Here is a 21,691-nt window from a genome sequence, read left to right as displayed (position 1 = left end):
AGTTCGACTTTATTGACAAAATAATCAGCGATAACATTGCATAAATCGTCCGAGAATATATCTTGAGTTTCTAACCTATTAGGAACAGTAATTTCCTTATAAATGGAAAACAATTCCCTAACTGGATTTATTGCCTCTGTGATCCTGTCCTTGAAAAATTTCCCTTTTGCGGCTCTAATCATTTTTGAATATTTAGTTAGTTCGTTTTTATAAATTTGTTTTCTCTCTGGGTCATAGTCCTTGCGCCAACCACGCTCCATTTTTTTACAGATAGCTTTAGCAGTTTTAAGCTCCTCTGTGAACCATGGAGCCATTCTACTGCCTCTAACTGGAGGTTTGTTAGTCCAGGGGGCTACCTTATCAAGTGCCCTGGTCATCCACGTTTCATAGGCTACACAGCTGCCCATCAAGCTGTCGTTCAAAGTGGGCGGTTCCTTCAATAAGGCTAATCTATAAGCCTCTTGGGTGTATTTCCTCCAGTTTCTATGTTTCACAGTGGGAGGTTTAGGGCCATTAGCAATATTAGTTTCGTTATATATTGAAAACGAAATTAGTTTGTGATCAGACCAGGGAATGCTTATGGGAGGGGACACATTTATCGGCTCCCAGTTGGCAAATATTGAATCGAGCAGATGGCCCGATTGATGCGTAGGCAGGTTGAATTGGAGCTCTAACATCAGGGACTTAAGTGCACCCAGAAGGGTTTGAGCCTCCATACACTTACAATTTTCAAAATGGACATTTAAATCTCCTAAAAGAAGGAAGTGATTATATCTTATAGCTGGCTGAGTGATGGAATCTAACAAACTATCACAAAAAGAGGCAGCTGGTCCAGGGGGACGGTACAATAGGAAACCATTTATAGTGTGTTTAGGGGAAATCGTGAGTGCGAAAAAACCTGCCTCACATTTCGCAATATTCACAGGGTCTAGTGTGCAGGTAAACTCTTTTTTAAAAGCCCACTCACTGAATCCATGTTTACAGGCTCTGCATTAAATCATTGGAACAATCTCCCTTCCCAACATTGGGCCTGATTCAGAGTCTGACGGAAGGGTTGCTCTGTCACAAATATGACAGATATCCTGTTTTCCTTTTTACACATGCATTATATTCTAAGCTCTTGTTATATGGTAGATGGGATATTCATCCCGTTTGTGACAGAATAGCACATCTGCCATAGTCTAGATAGGTCCCATAGTTTCCTATCTTACCCCCTAAAGCACAGAAAAGATATTTTGCAACCACACCCCGATAATGTTGTAAACCTATCACCACTCTGGACCTAATCAGTCCTCCCCCCTCCACATCCAGGAGGTCCACACTCTCCTGAAATCATCCCCCACCTATAGATGATCTCAGAACCTCTCTATCCCATGTCAGACTCACCCAACACACTAGACCTCCGACTCATAGGCCGGGCAAGCCTACTGGTTCCCTCCTCTCACCTTTCTCCAGTCTGATACAGGTTGACTCTTGAGCCCTGAGTCCCCCTCTCACCATATCACCATCACACTCATCGAAATTTCAACCGCCACGTATCCCTCCTTTTAAGCCACCTGCTAGGTTGAAGTCTTGGCAATTGCCCTGCACGGATCGTGCTCCACCAAACCCACTCAATCCTTACTTGACCGTCCCTGACTCACTGGGCAATGGCCCTCCCACCCTCCTACTCTTACCAACCCCTCTATCCTTACATAATGGTACACCGCAAGTCCGTCCTGACCAACTCCACCATCTGCAACCTCAAAATGACTGCCATTTGACCTCTCTGGTACAGATCAAGATCCTTCCTCTCGGCCAGAACTCCCCACTCAACATTTACCTCTCTCACAGCATTCAGACCTGGTGGTGCACCTGGACTATTTATCTCTCCAGTTGCAACTTCTCACAGTCGAACTTCATGATCTGAAAGCCTTCTCGATTGAACACCTCCCCCTGATCAGTTCCCTCCTTTCCAGGGCAAAGTTGCACAGGGCACCTGAGAGTGACAGAATTCGCTTTGGTCAGCCTCCCCCACTCCTTCTCCAAAACCATACTCCTACCTAACGCTCCCTCCACCCCAGAAGAACGAAGGCCTATCTCGCGTCTGACATTATCAATGACTTACTCATTTCTTACTCATTTACCTTAGACACCAACAAGATTACGGAGGGTCAAATTCAAACTATTCAAGCTAACCCATACAGAGAACCCCCTCACAACACTAGAGGCTTAAATATTGACAACCTTAGAGTGAATATCATAGTCTCCTTCCCCTCATACACCAGTCCAACTTAAATGCGTACTATTCAACTGCAGGTCAGCCAGCAAAAACGCCTCTGACATATTCGACCTCATCCAACACAATGAGATAGACATCATCATCCTCTCTGAAACGTGGTTCAATCCTGCTTCCACTCCCTTCCTAGACCTCTTAGTGCCTCCTACCCATGACATAATCTGTCTAGACAGAGCTTTGAAGTCGGCTGGTGGCCTTGCTTGTATACATCGGAGCTCACTATCGGTCTCCCACTCAGTCCTCTACCCCATCCTCATGCGAATACCTTTGTCTCAATATCTTTAGTCACAACCTTCTGGTTTGCAAACTACACACATTTTACCACCCACCTGGGTAAAACCTCCCTTTCATCGAGCAATTAATGGAAATCATCTCTGGCAATGTTGATTCCGCTATGGCCCAAATCTTCCTTGATGATTTCAACCTGCACTGGTCCAACCTCAATGACCAAGCTGTTACATGCCTCAAATCATTCTTAAATGATCATGAACTGATCCAACAATGTGACGAGCCAACCCATATTAAAGGAGAAATTCTGGACCTCATCATCTCCAAAGGTCACACCATGACACTGGACACTATTTCCCCCTGCGATTGGTCCGATCATCGCAGCATCTTTTTTTTATCAACTTGGAAGACTCTCTGAGGAAGGTTCAACCAGTCAAATTGTAGATTTGGAAAAGGGACCTCAGAAACATCAATACAGCTGATCTATCAACCCACTGTAAATCTGCCCTCTCTCAACAAGCTGACATGACCGAGGTGCATGCACTCACCAACTGCTACAACTCTACTATTACTAGCATCATGGATTCCATTGCTCCACTCCAACAAAAAAATGCCTCGACTAAAATTTCCAAGCCATGGTTCAATGACAAAGTAAACAGGGAGCGCCACCCCTTAGGGCAGTTGAACGTTCCTGGAAATGGAATCTATCCTCTGACCAACTAATAATGCTTAGAATGCTAAGGAGCTCCTATAACAAACAAATCAAGATCGCTACGACCAACTACTTCCGATTCCAATTTAATGAAGCCGCTAATCGCCCCTAGAAACTTTTTGAGCTGGTGAAACAACAATCAGTGTCTGAGGTCAACCCACCTTCATGCGATGATCTGGCCACCTTCTATACTGAGAAATCCAGACTTATCAATATTGATCTTGACTCCAGGAAGGCGCTTTTGCTAGTCGGGGGGGTCTGTGCCCCCCCCTCGACCTTCTCAGAGAAGTTCAAACCGACCAGCCTGAGCACAAACAACAATGCACCTTCACTCTCCTCAGCGAAAAAGACACCACCAAAATTCTCTAGAGTATCAACCCATCTAATCATTTTAGCGACCCTTTACGACCGTCTATCTTCAAAGAACTGAAGGAGGTCGTCACCCCCATCTGGACAAAGATTGTCAATGCGTCTCTCTCACAAGGTACGATCCCGGATTGTCTAAAAGCTGCTCAGGTAACACCTATCCTAAAAAAGCCTAAAGCTGATAGTACGGACCTTAACAACTTCCGTCCTATCTCTTACATCCCCACCCTTGCCAAACTCCTGGAAAAATGTGTCCAATCTCAACTCTGTGCCCACATCGAGAATTTCCATCTCCTGGACCAATACCAATCTGGTTTCCGGAAAAGGCACAGCACCAAATCGGTTCTCATGCACGTTATGAAAGACATTTTAAAAATGCTCGACCAAAATGAATCCTGCCTCCTTATCCTCCTGGATCTTTCTCAGTGTTTGACACTGTTAATCATGACAACCTCCTATGCATTTCGAAGCACAGGATGGGCCTTTCTGGTTCGGTGTTGCAATGATTCTCTTCCTTTTTCCACCACAGATCCCAAAGAGTTAAGGCGAACCATTCTCTCTCCCAGCCATCACTAGTATCCATGGGGGTCCCCCAAGGGTCCGTCCTATCCTCCATACTCTTCAATTTATTCTTGGAACCTTTAGCTAATGCTCTAAATTCCGCTGACATTCTCTTCCATATGTATGCGGATGATACGCAACTCTGTCTGAAAATTTCCTCCCCGAATTACCTCATTGCACTCAACTCTACCCTACAAAATACTTAAAACGGGTTAACTGAGAACCACCTCTTGCTCAACACCTCCAAAACAGAATTCCTTCTCATTTCTCCCCTGAATCACATCCCCAAGATAGACTTTTGGATGAACCACCTCACTGCCTTCAACTGCTTCCCCCTCATTGTTCACTCAGGCAAATCTCTCAGACTCACCCTAGACAAGCATCTGAACATGAAAACTCATATCAGCAATGTGTGTAAGGGAGTGAATCACCTTATGAGGATACTCCGGAATCTCAAACATTTCCTTCCACAAGCTGACTTCAAGCCAGTGTTACAAGCGCTTGTTTTGACGAGGCTAGACTATGGCAGTGCTACACTCTGTGGCCTCCCCAAATATACCTTGGCCCCACTAAGGGCTTCACTTATTGCAGCCGCCAGACTGGTTACGAGGGCCAAAAGAAACGAGCACATTTACCCAGTCTTCAAATCCCTAAATTGGTTGCCCTATGAAGCAAGAATTCAGCTAAAGATTGTCTGTCTATCTCACACAGCTCTCCATTTCAAACCCCCAAGTTATCTAGCGCAAAAGCTAGAATTATCCGGAGGGGGTAGACCTTCTCGGAGTGCTAAATCTCTCCTCCTGAAACCAGATCTTTCTCAAAAAGGGAACGTGTCACCGAGCTTTCTCTGGCTCTGCGCCAAAGATCTGGAATGCTCTCCCACCGGAAATACGCAGAATCTCCTCCAAGGTTGCCTTCAAATTGGAAGTAAAAAGATTCCTCATGAACAAGTTCCTACCTTAAAAGGGTCTGAGATCCTCTGCCCTAATACTTTGGACCTACACCCTCAGTCCTGCATTTGATGTTATTCTGCTTTACTATTTACTTGCTCCCCTCCAAGTTCGCTATGTTCCCGTTTTTATCTTACCCTTTATTGTCCCTTTCAATTGTAACCTTTTGTTTGATATGCATATGTGATGTGTTTAGCTTGGTACCCCTTCTGACGATTGTAATGCTACTATTACCTTCCTTTCCCTCAAATTGTAAAGTAATTTGATATCCTTCGGGATCATGTTCACGCAATATAAAACTTTATAAATAAATAAATACTTTGACAGACCCAGCCAACACGTTTGAAATGAGCTATCGGATGTCATTACGAGAACTCACGGCACGTCAAGCAAGACTTGAGATCAATTAATCAAAGTGACTGAAATTGAAACAATGGTCATGGGGAGAAGAAACCTTTGACAATTGCCCTGATGAAGTCCCTATAAGGGATGAAACACATTGGCTGGGTCTGCCAAAGTAAAGTGATGTTTTCAGTTGAATAAAAGATCTTAAGATAAGGTACAATGCTTGATGATTTGCTCAGAGTCTGGGTAAACAAGAGTGGAATAAAAGTGATTACAGCTATTAAATCGAATGGCCTGCTGAAAAGAATAAGATTACATTGTTGCCCTTCTAGTTTGAAGAAAAATATTGTTCAGGATTGAGTTCTGGGAGCAGTGGGAACTCTAGGGGTTGGCACAAAATTTGAAAAACTGTGCACTCTGAAGATCAGTAGTGCTACATTTGCGGAAACCAAAATGCTATATGTACAAAGCACTCTAATACTATTTGCACAATTACAATCAAGAAACATGTCAAATACAAATATGCAAAGTTATAGAGTTTTTTTAAGGATAAAAAGAAATCACATTTTGAAAAATACATACTTTTTTATGTCAATATACACATGCAGAAATGTCCTCCTTTAAGAGGAAATAATGCTTCCATTAGCCCTCCTAGTTTTGTGTGGTACTGTGTAAAAAAATGACTGCACTTCAAGAGTGTGACTGTGATAATCTCATAATATTTTCTTTGCATTCAAATATGTCATTAATTTCTTTTGAATGTCTGTCAGTGCATTTAACAAAATGACTGACTATACATTTTATTATGAAATAATGTGCCTATGGATTTGCAGGATGGAAATAACCTGTATGGCGCTCAGACATTCTTCATGTGCCTAGAAGATAATGGTGGATCTGCATTTGGGGTTTTCCTAATGAATAGTAATGCCATGGGTAAGAATTACTTTTTATTGCTAATGCTGATCTACATTGTCATTCTTTGTAATAACTGAATTTATGGAAACCCATTACATTGAAACTACACAATTCTGTCTTCAACGATTGCTTTAATATATATATATATATATATATATCATTTTTTTTCATGGTAAGTGTGGTGTAGCCACTTGCAAACATATCAATTTTCTTCTAATTTCCAAGATTGTGCCCAAAATGAATATAGTCATGTGTGACTTTTATGACTTCATCTTCATTCATTCCACACTTTGATTAAGTTTACTTGTATTTTAGTCATTAATTTATTTATTTCTACACTGTATTAGCTAATATATCTTGCTTTTTAAAACACTTTTAGGAGCGATATAACAGTATATTGCAACCAAGCATATTTCTTCTGCAGATCAGCACTTTCTCAGTGGTGCAAAATTGTATGTTTGCATTGAAAGCAATCCATGTATTTCTCATTTGGAAAGTATATTCACCCATTTAGGCTACACATTTGTGACCCTTGTGGCCTGAACAATTGGTAGCCCTCTGTCACCTGTCATTTGAAATGACTAAGGAACTGATGTACCAACGTATTTTGTGATAGAAACCACAGCAATTTGCAAAATAGGTGTGTTTGCGGCAGCAAAATAGTTTATTTCTATGTACTGATCCCCTTTTAGGAACCTGTAAATCGTTACTGACTCCTAAAATGGGTTGATAAATAGGGGTAGGCAATAAATTCCACTCCGCCGGTTGAGTTCATGGAGTTTTGCCCACGCTGCATTAAGCTTGTTGTAATGCAGATATACGGAAAAAAGTTTGCTAACTGATGCATGGTGGAGTTTTTTCTCGCACAAAACTCGACAATGTTAAGTTGGTGAACACAAGTGAGAATTGGCATCCTCTGGTGTGATTTTCGGCCACTGGATGAGATTAGGGCATGTATGTGCACCCCATATGCACCCATACTTATTTCAGGGGTGCAACAGGGTGTACTTTGGACACCCCTGCACCCTTGAAATTATTCTCAATTTGCGATTATCAATTTGCTAATCGCAAATTGAGAATAAATTCCCATTCCTTCCTATGGGCCAGGAGGCCCATAGAAATGAATGGGAAAGTATTCCTTAATTGCGAATTTGCAATTTGCGAATTCGCAATTATGGAATATCAAGAAATCGCTAAAATATTGCAATTTTCTTGATACATACCAATTAGCGATTCTGAAAGAGCGAGTTCTTAAAAATCGCTATTACAGAATCGCTAATTGGCCCTAACACTTTAATTCTGGCTATCTTTGCCATTGTCACCAAATCTATTGCCATTGATAATAATAGCTTGAAAGCTACATACATTACAACATTTCATGTAGTCGACATATTTTAGCCTAGTCATAAGTATTTCTGGGGCATATTTACAAGCCCCTTTCGCCACCAAAATGTCAGCTTCAGTGACGTTGTAATAGCGATCAGAGCTTTGCCTTATTTACAAAGCAGTGTTAAGCCACATATCGTGTCTTAACATTGCCTTGTAAATAAGGCCCCCTTTCATGCTACCCTTGATTTTGACACTGCCCCCTATTTACAAGAGCAGCATAAATAGGAGGCAGCGCCAAAAGTAAGACCAGGGACAACCTGATCTTAAACAGGCAAAACAAGGAGAAATCTCCTCGTTTTTGGTGTTTCCATGAGTCCCGGCTTAGGCCGCACACATAGAAATAGCAGGGGACCTTCCTGCATATGAACAATCATTTAAAAAAATATTGTTTTGTAACTTCTATGTCTGTTGCATTAAGCATATATTGAAGTTACAAAACGGCATTTAAAGAATGTTTATGTGCAGAAAGGTCTCCCTTTCTGCACATAAACAATCTTCCCCTCAACACTATGATGCAAGGGTGCCTGAGTTGGTGCTAGGAAGCTTAATTAAGCCGCAGCGCAGGGGGAAACAGGGCTGCACTGTATTCTAGTAAATAGCCTTCTTGGCTTAACAACACGCTTCACCACTTTCTTGTTAACCTCATCCATGCTGTTGACGAGCTCAGCTCGTCATGGAGTACAGTTGAGCTCCACTCATGACGAGCTGAGCTCGTCACGGCCGTTGGAACGTTTGCACGCGGGGCTAATTTCCCCGCTGTGCTGAACGTTCTAAAAACGGATGCGGCCGTGACGAGCTCAGCTCGTCATGAGGGCAGCTTCGCTTTGCCTCATGACAAGCTCAGATCGTCACCAGCATGGGGGCGCTGTGCGCGGCCCCTCCCCCCTGAACAGGGGGGGGAAACACCCCGCAGCGAAGGGGTTAATATGCTCCTCCGTGTGCACACCATCAATCCATGTATATCTAACACAATAGTTATGGTAAACAGTGAAATTTGATTGATGACTAATAGTATAACAGCACTCATGCACTATCTCTGCATTATATATACACATCACACTATAGTCCACAGATGATCATTTCTCCACATATTTTCTATTCCTAACAAAAAGCAATGAGCCTTCGTTCTCCCACTTTTTATTTGATTTTTGGTTTTTGACCATATTTACTTACATCAGTAAGGTACATTTCGGAGTAAAGTAGCATTCCCTTATGTGAAAAAAATGCAGTTAGAATCATTTTGGAATTAATTATAAGTCCACAAATCTTGGGGGCATACAAACTCTTTGCATAGCACATTCTTGCCAAAGCCCCTATCATGTCCTCACTAATAGGTGAGTTCATCCTGCAACTCCCACCACATTTTTTACTTCTAAATGTCCAGTTCCATATTTTACGCAGGTATAACTGAGGTTTTTAGGCAATGTATAGAAGCAAAAATGACAATTCTGCTTTATCAGCACATTCATAAATTACAATGCTTTTTATGTTTAAGCCATACATCAGGATGGAAATTATTTGCAAATCCAGTCCTTCATTGTTTTAAAGTGAAACAACCTCATTCAGACCCAAATTACAACTACAAAGAATTCAGAGAGTTTGCCATGTGTGTGTCATGGCCACACACGTCTTACGGATTGTTGAAAATACATAAAGAAAATAATAATATTCCCAAGTAAAGATGCCTTAGGCCTATTCTTTCACATGATTTAAGAACTTTATTTTGGATATTCTACACCTGCAGAGGGTTAGAGAATTCTACATGTAGTGTGTTTTGGTCCTTCTTCCTGTCAAACCCATTGCCCATGCATAATGAACTTTTCTGCGTGCACCTTTTGATTTTTTTAAATATTTTGAGCACTATTATATCATTTTCCAACAGTTATTTCTAAAAGTAGAATGTACATTACCGCACATTTATGAACTACCAGTTTCTTTTAATTCAATTTACTGCTGCATTCCATGTCCAAATACAATGGCACTTCTTTTCCTCGTGACTCTACTCAGAGTCACCTACTTCATAGTCTACAATTTCACATTTTACACTTTGCTCATTTGGGGTCGTATCATGGTTCATACTTTGCACTGTGCCAATGCAGAAGAGATCTATGCATTTCTTTTTCCATTCTTCAGTGGAAACATTAACTTGAAACATCTTTGAGTAAATAACTGCGTTGTAGAAAACAGAATTTCCGCATACAACGCTGTAATTAGTTGTACGTGCTTCTGAGCTCTGCTGTCTGCAGCACATCTCCTAACTCAGAGATTTATTGAGTTATTGTATGAGTTTAGACTAGAAAAGAATCACACACGCTCTATCTATGTTGGCTCATCAATTTTAACTTTTTTACCGTAGGTAATTATGTTATTAGATACATTTCCATGAAGAGGTCTAAATTGTAGAACAAAACTGCCTGTAAATTTCCATTAAATAATTTGTTTCAAAGTTATAGATATTGGCAACATTACACATGTGTGTTTGTCCAGTATCAGTGCATGCATAGTTTACACATTGATAAAATGCACAACAAATTGTGCCAAGGCTCTTGGCATATGTAGTTTTTAACATTACTCATATTGTATTAATGCAAATGTATATAATTACAATGGTCTCGGATTTCACTTTTTTATATATGTGCTCTTTCTTGATTAAGAATACGTTTTCCATACATGCCTGCAGTAATTTCTACACAAATCCTAGATTATTTGATTGGTGTGTGAATTTGTGATTACCGTATTTGAATGCGCATTAGTATACAATTATAATCATAAGCATCTGCTCCATGTACAAGAGTGGTTCATTTTGATTATGCATGTGATCTGTAGATGTAAATTATGCCTGAAAATACAGCTGGGAACCAACTGGCTTTGTTTCTTTGCAGATGTTACTTTTCAACCAGCTCCAGCAGTAACTTACAAAACCATAGGGGGCATCCTGGATTTCTACATCATGATGGGAAATACTCCAGAGGAAGTAGTGGGAGAGTACTTAGAGGTACGGTCATAGAACAGACATTTTTTTTTAATTTTAAATGTGAAAAGTAATAACTGTATATATCGGTTACAAATATAGTTTGTTCATCCTCCTTAGGTGGTTTCAATATCGTATTTATGTAAATATTTGCAGTTGTACATGAATATATATTAACCTACTTCAAATGCCATGGTACACACAGAGTTGATCAATAATTTATGATGGTAAGTATAAGAACCAACATTGTTGGTCTAGTGAAATGAACCTACTGTTCTAAGTCAAATAGTTCAATTGTGGGGAATAAATCTAAATTAGTTATCCAAGACAGAAAAATGAAATATGATCCCCAATAGTTTTGCAACTGACCAGAAGATCAGAGCATAAGCTAGCAACACATCTATGTGCATCAAAACAATTTGTAATAGCAGGATTATTTGGGACATAATGAAGAAGGAACATATTGAAACTTCTGAACCACTGAGTGAAGTACAGGATAATTTGCAACACTGAAACCATTCAATAGGACTTGTGTATTATCTATTTTCTTTTGACATTTTGAAAGATACCAAGAGGTTTCTCATACAAAGTACACCAAAGCCAACCATATTAATGGCCAATATGTTCAATTTCTGAGGAATAAATTCCATTAGCACCATCTAAAGTGAGTAAGCTAAACGCTATACAAAGCTGCACAACTGAAAATAATTTGTTTCTGCTTTCACTTTCTATTTAATTGTAGAGACTTTTTAAGTAACCTCTTCTGACCTGCAATCTCATCTTTTATAATATTCTAATTTAATCTTCTTGAGGGCTCTAGCAATCTGGTGAATGGAAACACCACATACAATGAGACAAATTAGTTTCTGCATTCAAAATAGAAATATTTTAGAAATGTGACAAAGCTTTGTGATCCTGCTTCAGCTTTGTAGCGTTTTACATGGAAATCTTTATGGAGAGTGAGAAATGAACATCTGGCACTAAAGAGGTTGTTGCTATTTAAACTGCATCTAATCTCAGCAATCCAAATGGCAAAATCACTTAAAAAATTAATAAGGCTACACCTTCCTTATCTTTTGGAACTGGCTTTCATTGTTTGTACATATATAATCCAGAGGTATACTTGAAATGAATTCTTTAAATCATGCTGTCCTCTTTCTGGTTTAATGAAGAAAGTGACTGTAAAAGTATAATGTATGTTAGAAATTAAATAACAAAACAATGGAAGAATACAGATTAATTAGTGCCATTCTCCCAATTTTTCAGCAGAAAAAAGGCTGTCAATAGTTGATTGCCGGTCTAACTTTAATAAGAAGAACCACATAATTTAGTTCATCCACAGGGTTGCAGGATCTTCACTTGAATACATGACACAGTATCTTGGTAAGAAATGTAGCTGACAACAATACTGTGTCAAAAATAATGTTTACTACAATACCAAGTTCCTATACTTATAAGGGTATGTATAAAAATATCAAAAAAATTAATGTGGACAATAATATCAGTGAAAAACATAGTACATATCAAATCAAATAATTCTTTATTCTGATTTTTTCGATCGATAAAAGAGCATACAATCTACATGATTAAAACATATATTATTAATATAAGTATACAGTGGATAAAAACATATGTGCAAGCTAGTCATTGATGTGCAGAGATGCAAACAATTGCAAAAAGGTGCGTACAGTGTTCTGTAATAGAGACTAGCCTTGAAAGCACATAGACGTGCTGTCTAGTATTTATATAATCCAAGAGAAAGCATCAGCCATTTATTGTGTTTCTGCATAATATTCAATCTTAAGCCTATTGTCCCTGTTAATCTTTATCGTAGGTCATGCCATCTAAGTAGTTAAGTAATTTCCTTCTAGAAATTGTTTGTGTAATTTCGTCAAATACAGCACAACAGACAACATTAGACTCAAATTTAGATACAAATTGTAGGGTATCTTTGTAAAATAACAATTTCTCAGCTAAGAAGAGGGTAAGTAGGAAATACTTTCTAATGCAACCAGTCCTAGGTAAATGTTTTGACCTAACTGAATGATTTAGGATGCCCAACCTGGTGAGGTCAAAGCTTTCCTAGATGTCTGTTACCCTAAATAAAAAGCCTTGAGGGCCATGGCATAAGGGACATGCCAGATACCTTGATACAGTCGTTTTTCACTTCATTTATTTCGACCCCCCTTTTTTCCAGAAAGGTCATTTTTTAGCTCTTTCTTGCTGAACTGTAAGATACTGGCAGGACACTTTTGGGAGATTTTTCATCTATTTCTTTGAGTAGTTTATTCAGTTAGACCAGCCAAGGAATCTTATCATGGTGCTCGAGCAAAAAATAGTCTTGATTGATTTTACTTCTATTTAGGTTTCTACAGAGAAAAAAAAAGTTTGGGGTAATTATTTACTCTGAGAGCATACTATTCCCAGTGCGTAACACTTGACCTTTTTTTATTTTGAGCACCAAGCCCTGTGGATTTGCACTCTATATATAGTGGTGACTTGGCTAATATATAAAGGCAGGTTTTCCGATATGTCGAAGACACTTTTTTCCTGACATGTGTTACTGTAGTGCTTTTAAACTTCACCCCATCTATAGCCCGGGGTTTCTCCCTCAAGTAATATAGTGTTGTCATGTATGTGGGCGATGTAAAAACCCACTACATCCCAGATAAGACGTTTAACTTCAATCCCATTTCTGTGATTTCTTTGACAGATGGCAAGTTAAATACAACTTGGTGAAACCAATTTTACAGTATAGTTTTAGTGAGAAAACACAGTCACTGAGTCAGTAAACAGCAATGTACCAGGGCTTAGAGTCATAATGCTAGCAAAAATAGAGACCACGAAAAGGCACAAATCAGGAGTGACAAAATGTAAAAGGCAGATCTCCAACATACTCTATGAAGGATGTAGTATCTTTCCCTTTTGCCTTGCCTCCATGATACCTGATGAGAGTAATTAATTCAGCATAGTATTATCAATACCCTCTTCCAACTCATTGGCCAAAATATCAACATAAGATGTCTCCGGAAAGTTTAAAACATGTGCAGGTTGTTCCCTGTAACTCCTTGTTTTAATTATGGTCTGCCTGTTATCATCCCCTCCCATCTGGAGGTCCCCCGTGAATGCATTGTTCAAGAAGAGGTATTGACATTGCATTTTTTCATTCCACAGTACTAGACCTGTTTTCATAGGAAGATAACTACTGTTTGCTCATTTCAACAAGTACTATTGGCCTCCTTTTCCACTGGCCACTATTCCTATCTTCCACAAACGTCTTCACTGGTAGAGAAGAAGAATAAGGAATAAGCAAGGAGCTTCAATTGTAAAAATCTTTAATTTAGATTTTATGAAAGGAGTTGCCAATGATTACAGGAAATTGTAAGAATTTTTCAAAGGAGTAATTTACTTTTTAATGAACATATTTCTCTAGATGCACCAGAATAACATAGTGAATTTTTGTTGTCACAATTTCAGCTTGTTGGGAAACCCGCAATGCCTGCATACTGGAGTCTTGGATTTCATCTTAGTAGATGGGGTTACAAAAACCTTAACGAAGTGAAACAAGTTGTCCAGCGGAACCGAGACATTGGATTGCCTTGTGTAAGTGAGAGTTCAACTGCAACTTAATTTGTTTTCCAAGTAATTCTGTTTTTTTCACAATGTCGACTTAATTATTCAGAATTACAAAATGCCAGGGAAGTTTTGTATTTTTTGTAACAGAATGTAAATGTTCATTTCAGCAATGGCTGAGTGAACATAATCTCTTATAATTCCTACCTGTTGGAATAACGCCCGCCCATATAATGGATCACAGGGATTATAGAGGCAATAAGAACTCTGGACCAATGTCTTTCTTTATATTTTGCAATCACTTTTTCCATCTGTGCTACTTCTGTTTTTGGCAACATTAATTGTTTCCATGCCCAAGGTTGCTGCTTTCTCTTGTATATATTAGGAAGTTAGGTTATGGTGAACAGGTAAAGACTATTTTTGGTGCTGACAATGCTGAATGTGGGTATCTTGATTCAAACAACATCTTCAGCTACAAATTGTGACTATGGTCAAATCACTTGATTCCCGTTTGCTTAAAAAATGTAAACATGCATAATGCCGTGGTATCTATAGACGTAAGTTTCTGCTTGATGTTCATGATCTTGCATTGTTTCCTGGTATCCCCTAATGTGCAATACTGGTGCTCCCTTGATCAGTTTCTACTGCATACTTGCCACTGCACATATAGAGAGAATGCTTCTGAGTCTTTTTTGAAATAGTTTGCTTCTGAGGATTATGTAATCTCACCATTTATGGGCTCTCTTCTCAACCTGTAGCACATTTCTGTAGGTTCTCATCCAAGGGAAGGTCAGCAAGGTTGGCCTTCTTTTCCCATCTATATCGAAATGGCTCACAAAATAGCGGACCAATGTTTCCCTAATCTTCTTCGAAATTAAAAATTCTTCCCACTTTTTTCTTCAGACCTCAATGAGCTAAGTAATTTGACAGCTGGTTGGCAAAATGTTGTGTAGAAAAATATCATATGACATAAATATAAAAATATAATCTCCTGACTATCATTTAGAAATATGTCATTTGATTGGTTGTAGACATTCTGTTATCAACATTCAATGGGTGATACTTGTGTGGCAATATAGATCTCAGTGTATATATAGCAGATGATATCCTAATATCAGTATTCTGGCACCACATCCTCTTGTCTTGAAGCTCTTTTCTTTTTTCATCTTTGCCAAAGTGTTGTTTCCTCGGGACAGATTAGTAAAATTCTCACACACTGCAGTGCAGAAGCCAATGCTGTTGCAATGTGGTGCTTGAGAGGGGGAGAGCAGCAAATGAAATATCTACTATGATGTGGCACTGGCACTATCCTGTTCTCTCCCCTAATGTTGCCCCACAATCAGGCTGCCTAGAGCCATAGGAATACCTTTGCCACACAGCGCAAAGGAGTGTGTGTGATGTCTGGCATAGGCGTTGTACTGTGAATTTACCTTTCTAGTTCAAAGTGCTAAGATTAGAAAACTATAAAGCTTTTTCCAATTTGCATGTGTTCTGCACAATGTAGCATCCATGCAAACTCAAAAGTTTGGAGAAATAAAAACATTTCTCCTTTTTAACATCAGTCTCAAATATGCATTATTTTCTGGTGAAGCCCAATATATACATACCTACATATATATCAATGTTAGTAGATAGGGCTTTTAATGATCAACCATGGCGGGTTGCATGGGAATGCCCATGTTCCACCCATGGGAAGTCCCAGTGGCACAAAGCAGTGGAAAGCAGCACAGGAGCTACTTTGTATTACGTTAGGATACTTCCCAGCACAAATACAGTTTTGTGTCTGAAAAAATATCTCAAATATTTTGTGCTAGTGTTCATCACTTTGGTGACATAAGCCAGGCACAAACTGTTAGTAAATCTACCACCCAATCTTCTATCAAGTGTCTGGATTATCTATGGTGCTGTGCTTTTTTCGCGATAAAATATGTTCACTGCTTGAGGTTAAGTGTTTCTCTTAATGAGTGTAAATGATAATCACTGGCCTCATGAGTGTGGTTGCTTCATTCTTTCATTGTATGGAAATGAATTGAATGGTCACTTTCCCTCAGAAATACAGTAGCTATTTTTAAAGAGATTAGTGCCTCATTTGGGGTCCAGAGAAACAATACCTTTTCTTTCCCAACAACTACCCAACCTTCCAATGCATGTATACACATGCATGCCACACAAGGAGTTCTCACACCATGCCATGACCATGGACATGTAAAGAACATTTGATTTTACGAGAACACAGACAGTTGGAAAAAACTAAAGGATACAGGAGCATTTTAAGAGAAGTTCATGGCAGCTACCCAAACAATGATAAGAGGTTGGGGAATGGTCCATACATAACAATATTCTACATGTACATTTCTGGAAGCCTTTTCTGAGCTGGTATTTAGCCAGACTGAGAGAGAATGCCGCATTTGTATGTGCATGGAGAAAGTGTGTCATATCGATATGTGAAAAAGATTGTTTGGACAACTGAATGAGAAGTTATGGCATCATGGTCCATTATCTCTGAAATTCTTCCTGTTCTTTGCTGAAAGTATTTGGTTTTTCTAGATATTGACTTATAATGTTCCCTGTGTTACATTTTCAGGATGTCCAGTTCACAGATATCGATTACATGGAGGGCAGGAAAGATTTCACAATTGACAAAGTGAACTTTGATGGACTCCCACAATTTGCAGACGATTTGCACGTGCATGGTCAGCGACACATCATCATTCTGGTAATTGTTCCTCACATAGGTTTCAAATTGCAGCAATGTCTAATTTAATAGGAAAACACATTCAATGAGATTTGATTTCTTTTTTTTATTAGGACCCTGCTATTAGTACACAACCTCTCATAAATGGTCCATATGAGGCTTTCGATCGCGGCACCGCACGTGGTGTGTGGGTAAACACATCAGATGGAAAAACGCCACTCATTGGAGAGGTAACAAATAAACTGCTCATCATTCAACTTTAGAATTATAATGTCAAATAAGTTATGGTCAATAGTCTGTGGGTAGATTTCCACAATGAATCTGGAGGTGTGAAATAGCATATCATATCATATATGAAATCCCAAAAAGGGCCATATTAATATTTGGATTTAATATTAGATGGAAAAGGAAGCAATCCATAGGCCATTGACACTGACAGTTCAAAATGATAGTGTGTTTTTTTACGACTTCAGAAAAGTGCATTTCAGAGTCTGGTAGTATATCCTTGCTTGCTGCGAAGAATGTAAACTACAGAGTGAATTACTGTAAATTTTCATATTTTGTGTTTGGTGTGGATAAACCTTGATAATGTCCAGGTTATCAGCATTTCTCAATCAATCATTCAGCAATTGTATAGCGCAACACAGTCACCCCTAGGGGCATTTGGGCACTGTGAGTGCGGTATTTGGGCATTGTGAGTATGAAGTCTCCGTCGAAAAGCCAGGTTTTGAGTTTATCATAGATTCTGAAAATTGTCTGTGTATTTCTTGAAGTTAAGGGACCAATAACCACCTCTCCAGATCCTCTAGGATACCCAGCTGTGCCACTCTTGGCGAGAGTTCCACTGTCTGTCATTTTGCTCTGGATTTATGCTAGTTTCCACTGCCTTACACTTATAGCCATAGTATTTGTATTTTTGTTCTTTCCTTTCGAACCAATGATAGATGCTAGGTAACAAAAACAATGCAGTTTATATTTTTCCAGAACCAATGTAGCTATATGTATGTTATAAGTCACATGAAAAAAGCAGCCAGAGTAATATAAACAATTATATAAACAATCATATTTATTTTTATTTTACAGAGTTTTATATAGCGCGAACTTGACCAGAATCGGGTATCAGAGCGCTTTACATACCACCAGTTGCATTACATGAGGCCACATTCTTTTTTTGTGCGGCACAGTGAGATTAAGTGATTTGCCCAGAATCACAGGATGTTCAGCGTCATTACTGAGACTCAAACCCAGTTCCCCAGTTTCGATGTTGATCGCCTTAACCGTTAGGCCAACTCCACTCCCTATGGTAATGGAAGATTAAATGGTAACTCTTAATCATTTAACCTCTATACACGGGTATGAAATCCAATCCAGAATTATCCTGTCCCATTGGCATTCTAAAAGCATCTCAACAACTCTCCAAAACATACACCTCGCCGCACGGAGTGCCCCAGGGGTCAATCCTCAGTCCACTGCTATTTAACCTTTACGTCAGACCCTTGGCGGATATAGCAGACCAGGCTGGACTAACTCTTTTCACCTACGCTGACATCTCTCAAATTATTTTCTCCCTCTCTAATCCTAGCCCCTTGGCACCCTCTTGTCTTAAAGAAGGCCTCAGTAATATTTCCAACTGGATGACCCAAAATCACCTGAAACTGAACGGTGAAAAGACAGAGGTCCTCATCCTGGGTAAGCAGAAAGACCTTTGGAGTCTGTCTCACTGGCCTACTCAGATGGGTAACCTCCCAAAACCAACCAGCCACGTTCAGAATCTGGGCGTCCTAATTGACGACACACTGCAAACCGTCAAAGTGACAGCGCTTTGCTTTACCATTCTAAAATGGCTCAGGAAAATCCTATGGATGCTGCCTGTCTCCACACAAAAAACTGTTGTCCATGCCCTTATTACATCAAGACTCGATTACGGTAACATTCTTTACCTGGGGTCAAGCAAGGCCTGGTCCGTAGACTTCAGTTAATCCATAACTCGGCTGCCAGACTGCTTTGCAGAATTCCTATGGCCTCCAATATTTCTGGATACTTACGAGACCTACATTGGCTCAGGGTGGAGATCCGTATCAAGTTCAAAGCCCTGAGCTAAATGTTCAAAATCAAGGCAGGCACTGCTCCCTAATACCTCCAAGCACTCGTCCGTCCCTATGTTCCTTTCCGCCATCTACGCCCTGAAACCATGGGAAACTTTGCCGTGCCCAGTCAAACTCTCCAGATTGGGGGGGGGAGATCATTTTCCTATCTAGGCCCTTCCATTTGGAACCTCTACCTACTCACATTCGCAAAGAAACTGATTACATCCGCTTTCGCAGAAATCTTAAGACCTGGCTGTTTATTCAATAACTTCATCTGAATGGCCCGCAAGCTCTGCTTTGTGTCCGTCCTGGTGCCTGGAAACCCTTTGTGGGTAGCTGAGTGCCTTACAAACTCAACAAATAAATAAATAAATGTAACTTTAGCTCAGTTTCCCTTTTAAGGTCACTGGCAATTAAAAGATGTGACCAGGACTGTTGCAGAGTTCTTTAAGGCTTTTTAATTTGCTATTTAGAAGAAATTAGTCATTTGGCTACAAACAAATTACTGGTCAATACCAATTCCAGCATTGCTGCCTAACACCTCTGTTTTTAAGACAGAACCAGGAGGATCGGATTCATGCCCATGCCATAATTCTGGGGTAATCCTTTGTAGTTTGTTCGGGATGATCATCCAATACTTTTACCCTTTTTTCTCACCCCTCTTTTTGCTGGCTTTAGGATTCTGTGCACTCTACCACTGCTAAAGAGTAGTAAAGTGCCAATGTGTTTCTTCTAAAACACGTACAGTATTTGAAACTCCCTGATTAGCCTATTGAACTTCCCCATGATTCTAAAGATGCCTAAAATGCACGATGGCAAGAAACTGTAAAAGTCACACGTGGGCTTCACTGTGTATTTACACCATCATAAATATGATAAACATACATGTCTACCAGGAGCATCGTTGTGTTCTGGCTGCGCTGTGGCCTAAATGCACTGTAGTGGCACATGGTATAGAAAACAGCCTTTGATGTGATGTTTTTATATCATAAGTCACCCTTAAAGTGTGCATTGCAAGCCCACTAGGCTGGAAACTAACATATGCAATTAGGCACATCGCATATTGGGGTTAATGCACCCTCTCAGTAAAATAAAAGCCAAGTGTTGGTCTGGCTAAACATTTCCCAAAAGTTTATGTTAGTATTAAAATCTTTATTTTTCACCTCTGCTTAAGGAAGGACTAGAAAAATGCTAACTGGCACAGGCATCAAAAATGCCATTTGCGGTTCCCTATTAGTGAAAAATAAGGATTCACTAATAAGGAATCGCAAAAGCCTATGCATGTAGGAATCGCTAAAAAATAAACAATTCCTAGAAATTCCTTAATTGTGACTCGTAAATTGCGAATTGCAATTAAGGAATGGCTTGCCGTTCATTCCTATAAGCCTATAGGAATGAATAGGAAGTACATGCTCAATTTGGGAGTGCCCATAAGGTACTCACAAATTGCGCATGCAATTTCAAGGGTTTCAAAAGACACCCTACCCTGTTGCACCCCTGAAATTTATATGTGCACCCATGTTGCGCACACACATGCCCCCAAGGGCATGTGTGCGTGTAAACTGGAACTTTGAAAAATGCACTTTAGTTTTCGCTAAAGACCCTCAGGTTTAATTTTTCGTATTTAGCGGACCCTAATAGCAAAATCACTATTTTAAATGCCATATTGCATTGCATTCAAGGCATCGCAATTTGTGATTCCTTAAATGCAATCGCAATTTTTGATTTTTGCATTTGGGATGATGCAGCCCAAATTAAAAAAAAAACAGCTGGAAAGGGGCAGATTCTGAGAATCTGCCCGTTTGTGACTGTTTTTTCCTTTGATGCATTTGCCCCTTCGTTTTAAAAAACTGACTAAATGGTGGACTTAGGTTTTTGATGATTTAAGCAAAAGAGTAACTTCGTAGAAATATGCTTTACACTGTCTGAGCCAGAACTGGCTTAAAACTAGTTTTGTCACTCATCACACCTCCAGGGCTGGAAGGCACATCCTTGATGCGGAAAGGTAACAACTTTGTGTAAGAGGACAATGAATTGCCTCCGGGCCCAAGAAAGGCTAATGCGTATTAAATACTGACCACTTAGCTTTGAGTAGCTATCTGGTAGTGGACACATGCAGTTGAGAAACACAGGACAGCTTTGGCACTACTTCTATCAATTGGAAATTCCATGGAAAGTTTATGCTGTTCATTTTTAGGCCCCTCCTAGACAGTCAGGATCCAGCCACAGAAGAAGGAAGAACCAGTTATGACCCGATCAGATAGGGGAGGCAACTAGAAGTTGAAAATAGTCCAGGCAGGTTGTATCTATGCTGTGATACGTTGATACATAGGAACCTGGGCAATTAGTATAGCAAGGCAAAAACTAACAGTGGCTAAAGGAGGTGAGGGGACTCAGATAAAACAGTTAGGATTGTGTGGTAGAGTGTATCCAATCACCTACACCTGCGAATGCACAGGAGAAACCTTATGCTTTTTTCACAACCACCTCAAAACGCTAATTTACCTCAGAATACTACATGGGAAGAAAAAGGTCCTGCTCGAAGAAGAATCCTAACTTCTACATTCTGATGGAAAAAGATGACTTACACAAGGACTCAACACCTCCTGAATCCTACTGGC

The 21,691-nt window shown here is 39.7% G+C and overlaps 1 protein-coding gene across 2 annotated transcripts in view; it reads left to right on the top strand.

Moving 5' to 3' along the window:
- Window positions 1-21,691, top strand: part of SI (sucrase-isomaltase) — a 645,776-nt gene that overhangs the window by 119,649 nt on the left and 504,436 nt on the right. For both annotated transcript variants that reach the window (XM_078665617.1, XM_078665618.1), the window contains exons 8-12: window positions 6,274-6,373; window positions 10,627-10,739; window positions 14,193-14,318; window positions 16,873-17,004; window positions 17,097-17,213. In XM_078665617.1, the coding sequence (XP_078521743.1) occupies window positions 6,274-6,373; window positions 10,627-10,739; window positions 14,193-14,318; window positions 16,873-17,004; window positions 17,097-17,213 (588 nt within the window). The remainder of the gene's footprint in view (window positions 1-6,273; window positions 6,374-10,626; window positions 10,740-14,192; window positions 14,319-16,872; window positions 17,005-17,096; window positions 17,214-21,691) is intronic.

The sequence above is a fragment of the Lissotriton helveticus genome, chromosome 11 (assembly GCF_964261635.1).
Source record: "Lissotriton helveticus chromosome 11, aLisHel1.1, whole genome shotgun sequence".
Lineage (NCBI taxonomy): Eukaryota > Metazoa > Chordata > Amphibia > Caudata > Salamandridae > Lissotriton > Lissotriton helveticus.
This window is presented reverse-complemented; position numbering and strand designations above follow the sequence as displayed.